Source organism: Cyprinodon variegatus, unplaced genomic scaffold (assembly GCF_000732505.1).
Source record: "Cyprinodon variegatus isolate N-32 unplaced genomic scaffold, C_variegatus-1.0 Scaffold943, whole genome shotgun sequence".
Classification (NCBI taxonomy): domain Eukaryota; kingdom Metazoa; phylum Chordata; class Actinopteri; order Cyprinodontiformes; family Cyprinodontidae; genus Cyprinodon; species Cyprinodon variegatus.
In genome coordinates this window covers 281,879-290,390 of record NW_015151396.1, presented here as the reverse complement: position 1 = coordinate 290,390, position 8,512 = coordinate 281,879, and the positions used below count along the sequence as shown (strand labels likewise).

Sequence of the window (8,512 nt, the reverse complement as noted above, 5' to 3'; positions counted from 1 at the left end):
TTTTTGACTCACACAAACTTTCAGTCATCAGAACCTTACAACATCGAGCATGTCCCTACAAAAACATAAGGAAAGCACAAAGAACAGAAACACATAATAAGAGATGGTAATATTGTAGTGTACAGGGTCTAATGGGATTGGTTGTGAGAATTTTATAATTTTTTAAGCCTGGGAGACTTCGGCCAGGTCAGACAAAAACACTCCGTCATTATACCTGGGGTCATTTTTTGCTCTCTGGTGTGCAGACTTGTTAAAATACATTCTGCTTGAAATATATTACACTGTGTGCATAATTATTTGGCAAATTAGTATTTCGACCACATCATCTATTTCATACATGTTGTCCTACTCCAAGCTGTATAGGCTTCAAAGCCAACTACCAATTAAGTAAATCAGGTGGTGTGCATCTCTATAATGAGAAGGGGTGTGGCCTAATGACATCAACACTCTATATAAGGTGTGCTTAATTATTAGGCAACTTCCTTTCCTTTGGCAAAATGGGTCAGAAAAGAGATTTGACAGACTCTGAAAAGTTAGAAATTGTCAGATGTCTTTCAGAGGGGTACAGCAGTTTAGATATTGCCAAGCTTTTGAAGCGGGATTATCGCACAATCAAGCGGTTCATGGCAAATAGCCAACAGGGGCACAAGATGTGTGTTGAAAAAAGAAAACGCAAAATAACTCCCCATGAATTGAGAAGGATCAAGTGTGAAGCTGCCAGGCAGCCATTAGCCACCAGTTGTGCCCTATTTCAGAGCTGCAACATGTCTGGAGTGCCGAGAAGCACAAGGTGCTCAATACTCAGGGACCTGGCCAAGGTAAGGAAAGCCAAAAGAAGGCCACCTTTAAACAAGACACACAAAACGTCAAGATTGGGCCAAGAAATATCTGAAGACTGATTTCTCCAAGGTGTTTTGGTCTGATGAAATGAGAGTGAGTCTTGATGGGCCAGATGGATGGATGGGCACCAGGCTGCACCAGTAAAGGGCAGCAAGTTCCTTATCGACTCAGACACCAGCAAGGTGGAGGTGGGGTACTGGTATTGGCTGGTATCATCAAAGATGAGCTTGTCGGACCTTTTCGGGTTGATGATGGAGTCAAGATCAACTCCCAGACCTCTCTGAACAGTGTCTGGGAGGCTGTTGTGGCTGCTGTACGCAATGTGGATCGCAAACAAATCAAAACACTGACAGAATCTATGGATGGAAGGCTTTTGAGCATCATGGTGAAGAAAGGTGGCTATATTGGTCACTGATTTTTTTTCCTTTGTTTTTTAATGTCGCAAATGTTTATTTCTGAATTTTGAATTGTTATATTGGTTTACCTAGTGAAAATAAACAAGTGAGATAGGTATATATTTTTTTTATTACGTTGCCTAATAATTCTGCACAGTAATATTTACTTGCACATACAGAGAACCTCATAAAATGGCCAAATCTAAAAAAAAAAAAGCACGTCAACTTCCAAAAATATGAAACTGTGATATCAAGGAGTCTTTTGGGTTAATTGAGAACACAATTTTGGCCCAATAATAAAAATAATCCTCAAAAATACAACTTGCCTAATAATTCTGCACACAGTGTATTTCATACATGTTTTGGGAAGATTTATAATGTACTAGCTGGTTTTGCATATTACAAAACTAATTGATCTATTCAGCTTTTATCAAACAAAAAAGTTATATCAAGTAAAATCCATAGGAGGATCTTTGCAAATTTTTGAAAAAAGACCCGCCCTCCCCACTTTAAAAAAAAATGCACATGCACAACTCTCTACACACTCTCATGAGTGAAAGACTATTAAACACGTGCGCAAGCCCATTTCTCCTCGTGCATGCTCTGTTCAAATGTTGCTGTTTGCATCATTTAATCAAAGCTTACTTTCTAAAAGAAGATTTGCAATTTTTCCACTTTGTTAGACTCACCACTGGTAAGTGAAAATAGGGGCGAGCACATAGGACGGCCTTACGTCAACCTATCACCAGAATGATCGACAATTAGGAGGACCCCTTATATTTGATGATCTACAGAAAAAGAACATCCTGCACTATACCTTTAAATAGATTTAACCATTGATAATTTCTACTTTTTCTCCAATACAATTTCATTATATCAAATACATAAAATGCCTCTGACATATATTTGGCAAAATGCAAACGTTTGCAATAATTTAACAGTTTGTTATTTTTGTGAACTTATACATATCATTGTGGTTTAACCATTAGTAATGACTGTAGTTTATATGTATATCTTACATTTGTGACAAAAGTATTTTCTCTGTTTATTGCATTAGTTTAGTAATTAGTTTCACTAACGGTATACTTTTCTGCTAAGGATATTTTATGTGAAATTACTGTCATATATTATTCAGATGTTTACCATAGTCATATCAATGTACTTTTTTATCTTTTGTCTGGTTTCACTTTTTGATGAATTACATTAAACTTTTAACAAAAATAGTTACAAACATTATTGTCATGGTGGTTTTCAAATGTTTAACCCACATGCAGAGCCACACTCAGAGGCATGGAAAAAGTTTAACAGTTTATTCAAATGAGAGGGCTCAGAGAGACAAAGACAAAACAGTAATTTTCTCAGTCAGGGAAATATCCTGTGGTCTGGTGAACCGGAAGTGGAATCTTTAGGAGGAGATCAGAGTGGTGAGTTCAAGGTCCATAGGAAATTACTGGTCGATACAGAAAAAGTTGCCTGATCAGAACTTACTGTAGTGGTTAGCAGTTGCTCCTTGGTTCCTGTTTGTGGGGGGCTTGTTCTCAATAGGTGATTACTTGCTGGAGGGCGGACAGGCAGACTTAAGATGGTCCAGAGGAGTAGCGGAGCAGACTGTCAATAGCATTACTGAAGTGGACGGCGTACTGATCAAGTGAATTGTTACTTTTCCTCAGAGAGACGAACGAAATCCTTCCAAGGCTTGAAGGTCCAGGCTTATCCAGAGGATTTGGGGGTTATCCTGCCGGAGACCACAAAAGAGACAAAAGGTTAGAAATTGGTGACTCAGAGAGACAAAAACTCAAAGATTAGACTCAAATAAACTCAGAGGGGCTAGAGTACCCAATACTGGCAAACGCTCTGGTGAGGAGATGGTGACAGCCTGCTGCTCAAATACTGCTCAGACAGTGATGACCAACGGGCTGCAGGTGTGAGTAGTTGAGAGCAGGAAGAGGCCCTCCAGGCCAACAGAGGAACCATGGCACCATCTGGTGGATGCATGGAGACACTGAAAAGAGAGCACAAAATAACCCCCACAAACTGGAACCCTAACAGTTATAAGATACAAAAATATCTTTTCAAATTGTGGGTTATTTTTATTATCTTTCTGTGAGGAAAGAAAAACTTTATTTGATCTGATGTGAAAAGTAGTCATTTCAAACCTATAGTAAAATGGAGAAAAAAAGGAGATCATTCCTCTTTCTTGTCAGAATGGAATCAGATTTTAAAGTCACAAACAAGGAGTTGTCAGCTATTCAGTTGGTAATAAAAGAATAAAACTGATTTGCTTATGGCTTGTGGTTGTCAAACTTTTATCTTATCTAGATGTCAGATTTGGACAAGCATATTTGAAAAGCCCTGAAATATCAGAAGGATCATAGAGATGTCCGAATATCAATCGCTGGAATCTGACTGAGACACAAAAGGTTTCTGTTTGGCCTCAAGTTTAAAGAAAAACTCTCGCACTTTAATCCAATATGAGAAACAGCTCCAATAAGTAAAAATCAGTTTTTCAATTAAGCAGAAATACTAACTGTTTTGTTTTATGTTGTGAGTTTCAGAAGATCACTGTTTTCTGCTAGAGCTCAGCAATAAAAGTCATGTGTTACCATGTCAGAAACTCTATCGCTTTCTGTCATTATTTTGGTGGGAATCAATGTCTTAGTGACAGTTTGATTTCTGTTAGTTTCTATTTAGGGAGAAACAAGAGTTTGTACCTTCAGCTGAAGGTCACTAACACCGAGGACTGTGATAAAACATTTTTATGGTGCTGCACCTCAGAGAATAAAAAAGAACAGAGCCTGAGGAAGTGTACTCATCAGTGACACCAAAAAGCTGGAGGATGTGGTAAGTCGCTGTTTTTGCTGCATTTACATGCACTGATTTTTAATCATTGATTATAACCTTTATACAGGATTATCAACACAAGCAGATCAGTTTCTGTTTAGAGTTCTTTTAAAAGCATCTGTCTGCTCATCGTACCAATGTTGATCTTGTCTCGGACAGAAACATTTGACTGAAACAGACCTGGCTGAAGAAACAAATGAAAGTGGGGCATTTCATGTTTTCAGGGGGGCACACTCTCTCAACAAACTCTTTTTCTCGTTCCTAAAAATGACTCTGGGACTACTCCTACGGTGCTTAGTGAATAAAATCTATCAATAAAATACCAATATATAAAAAATTCAGTTAAAAACGAATTATGTAGTGCTGTGTCTATTCTATTCACTCAAAAGTTCAGAATCTGTCTAAATGCATACATTGATAAATATGAACACTGATGTCAGGCTGAAGTAATCAGTCATCAATCAATTCATACTAGTAGAGCTCACTACTGCAGCACCACCTGTCAATGCACTGTTTGTCCAATTTCCATCAGGAAAACAATTCAGGATTATTGCATCTGAAACAGAGGTGGGTAGTAACTAAATACATCTACTCAGTTACATTTACTTGAGTAACTTTTTCTAAAAATGTACTTTTAGGAGTAGTTTTACAGCATTGTGCTTTTTGTTTTCACGCAAATAAAAACAATGATAAAGTTTCAGTACTCTTACATACTATAAAATTGATTTCACAAATCCTTAAAATAAAATAAAGATACTTAGAAGAGTGTTCATTTCACCTTTTTTTTTGTGCGTAATCAGGGTGTGTAATATATTTATTTTTATGTTATGTGAAACACCAGAATTTGCACAACACCTACTATTCTGTACAATTTTTTATCATTTGTGTTTTTATGATGATGGTTAGTAAGTATATCAGGTACTAATTACTTGAAATGCCTTTTTACCAAAGACTTTAACTACTGTCTCTTAAAGGATATGTATTTTACTTGAGTAAAACTATAAGGCAGTGCTAATTTTACTTAATGGCAATATTTTGATACTTTACCCACCTTTGTTCATAAACAATTAGACATACAGAAACAAATAGAAACTTTTTTGTATGTTTTTTTTTTTTTTTAAAGCTGCAAAGATGATCATCTGCCTGTTGGCAGTTACATACCTCCTAAAAATCCACTACAGCTCCAGCCCATTCAGCACACTACACTATGTTTAATTACTATATGAACATCTGTTCTTGTGTTACATTTTCAGTCTAAGGATGCTAGCCATTTAATTCTATTTAGAGAGTTAGGGATGTCGTCAAGCTGAAGAAGAAGTTTTTTCAAGCCTGGTGGGCTTGTAGGACTGTAGTGTTGCTGCCTGGGTGGTTGCCAAGGGAAAAACTCGGGCCTGGAAAAAGTTTGTAGAGGCCATGAAGAAAGATTATGGGATCCAGCACCTCTGGACAAATTAAGCAGTGCTTTGCTAACACTATTTTAAGGGGTAGTGGAGAGCTGCTGCCCTTAAAAGAGGACTTTGTTGGATGGTAGAAGGAAAAGGAACAGTAGACCAGCTCCACATTCTCTGCAGGGTTCTTGAGGTTGCTTGGGAGTTTACTCAACTGGTCCAAATGTGTTTTTTTTAAGCTGGAGAATGCAGGAGTGGTTCAATAGGGGCTATCCGGTCTCTGTACAAGCAGCGCAGACGTTTGGTCCACATTGCCAGCACTATGTCAGACTTGTTTCTGGTGCCTGTCGGATTCCAACATGGCTGCATTCTGTCATTCATAACTTTTACGGACAGGATTTCTAGGCGCAGCTCAGGGCCGGAGGGGATCTGGTTTGGGGATAAATATGCTTAGAAGCATATTTATTCAAATGATAAAGTTGAAATTTGAGGATTACATGCAACTTCAATTTTGTCCACGTCACTGTTACTCAGATGAAAAATTCTACGCAACTATTAAGCCTATTTATATTGCTGGTTACATATTTCAATACCTTCATGCTGATTGCATATCTTGTACCTCCAAAATAATATTCATCATAAATGGTTCATTTTTACCATTTATGATGAACTGAACAAGTCTTTCATTTGAGGAGTGACTTATTAAGCAAGAACTCTTTAAAAAATATCATCTTGGGATGTAAAATTAAATATAACAAAAAAATATCAGATGCATGTCACAGGAAAGATTATTGATTCTACAAATATGACAATTGCCTAAACGTTTGAGCTAAAAATGTATTCATTTATAATTAACTCGACCCATTTTAGTCAATTTTTCAGCTGGACTAAAATGCTGGAACACTAACCAGGAAAGAGCACAACCCATGTATTTTATCCTCTACAACGGCTACCTGGTTTAATTTTGTTTTTTACTGCATTTTTTTTCCCTTTAGGTTTCAAAGCCTTTTAATGATTGAACACTGTCTCAGCTAATGTAATTGTACATTAACCCAGTCCTCTTTGTAATCTGCAAATACAATGCTGCAAACCAAATGTGTTTAACTGGTAAATGGTCTGTATTTATATGGCGTTTTTTTTAAGTCAGGAGACTTGACCAAAGACTACACTGTTGACTGAAGCAGACAATGATTTTTCAGCTTTAGTTCCTGAATTTTGATACAGTTTTTATGGGGCCTTAAAAACTATTTTTAGTTATTTTTTTTATTCCTGGTTCTTAATTAAGACCTAAAAAGTTCAAGAATGGTTTTTAACCTCTTTTAGTTTTTGACCTGTTACATAAGTAATGTTTCTACTGCTGCAGGTTAATTTCTTTCATGTTTATTGTCTCATCAGTTCTAATCAGAGTCTGGAAAACAAACTGGAGGCCCTGCAATGCCATTTCACCTGGAACCTCTATCCTGGAAGTCGCAGTCTTACTGTTATACAGCACATCTTGGAGGACATCGCCACAGATGAGGGAAATGTCTGGCTGGGTCACATCTACAACCTGCAGGGGTTCATCCAGTACAAGCTGGGCTCCTCTGAAGAGGCCCTGAACATCTTCAGACGAGCCACTAAAATCTTCCAGCACCTTAAAAACTCTGATGAAGGTCCCTGGTTGATGGTGAACTTTGGGAATCTGGCTTGGCTGCACCATCTTATGGGTGAAGATGAGAAAACTCAGGATTATCTGTCAAAGGTTGAAGCTCTAATGAGAAAATACCCAGGTCCACCTGAGGAAGAGCCCCACCCAGAGGTCTGTGCTGAGAAGGCCTGGACCCTGATAAAGTTTGACAAAGAGAAGAAGCTGCAGGCTGCAGAGCTCTTCCAGAGAGCTGTGAGGATGCAACCAGACAACGTGGAATGGGAGACCAGCTGGGCCATATTATCAGCAGATCCCTTCAAAGCTTACATAAAGGACATGACTCCTGATCTCTTTGAAAAAGTTAAATCTGCCACAGAAAGAGATCCAGACAACTTGTATGTTGCTGCTCTTTATCTGGAGGCACGTGCTGCAAAAGGAGAGCAAATTCAAGATGAAGCAAAAGATTTAGCTGAAAAGATTCTAGAAAAGCCAATGCACGACTACTGTGGAATAGGCCGAGTAATGAAGCTGTATAGAAAGTACATATCTGTAGACGAAGCCATTAAAATAGCTGATGAGGCCTTGAAGAGACATCCTGATTCACGCTTTGTAAAGAGGTCTGCTGCAAAATGCTACACAAAGAAGGTATTTTCTCAGCGAGGTAACCCTGATCCTAGAGCAACCGACAAAGCAATCCGATTGTGGAGAGAAGTGATTGAGGTTTACCCTGAATGTTCCCCGAAAGAAAAAATATCTCTAGCTGACGTCCATACAAAGGTAGACATAGAGAAAGCTGACCAGATTTACAGAGAGCTTCTGGACAGAGAAGATCTGGATCCAGCAGAAAAACAGATGCTTTACTGTCGTTATGCAAAACATTTACAGTTTATTAAAAAGGACTACTGTAGTTCTACTACGTACCACATGATGGCAGCAGAGATTCAAAAGGAATCCAAATATAAAGAGAAAAGTGTCAAACAGCTGAAGAAGACCTTAAAAATTAACAAAGACCCTGAAATTCAGAGAAGGATCAGGGAGCTTCTGACCAGCCTGAAAAGTAGCCCAAAAAAAACGAGTCAGTGAATGACCAGAAACTGATTCTGAAGATCATATAGGATTATTGTGAAATGAACATATTTGAATTGAATTTGATTGAAAGAACAAATGTCTCATCATCGGGATTTGCTCCGTGTTGCTCCGTGATCGGAGGAAATGTTACTTGGCGCCGAACAGTGGTGAAAATTGGAAGTTCATTTTAATATAATACAACTCTGTGAATAGTTCCGTCTGAAATGAATGAAAATAGTTGTTTTAATGGTTATTGAGTCAAATATTTGGCGGTAATGTTTGATTTATCTAAAGGTTTTTATCTGTTACTGTGTAAATGGGTTTGGCTGGAATAAATTTTTTTTTTTTTTTTT

General features: G+C 37.8%; 1 protein-coding gene across 1 annotated transcript in view; it reads left to right on the top strand.

The window, feature by feature from the left end:
• The window catches only part of LOC107100181, a gene marked incomplete at its 5' end in the record, with an annotated part of 27,374 nt that extends 19,200 nt beyond the window's left edge, over nucleotides 1-8,174 (top strand). Inside the window, one exon of the mRNA XM_015398577.1 lies at nucleotides 7,117-8,174. Within this exon, the coding sequence (XP_015254063.1) occupies nucleotides 7,117-8,174 (1,058 nt within the window). The remainder of the gene's footprint in view (nucleotides 1-7,116) is intronic.
• Between the last annotated feature and the right edge of the window lie 338 nt (nucleotides 8,175-8,512).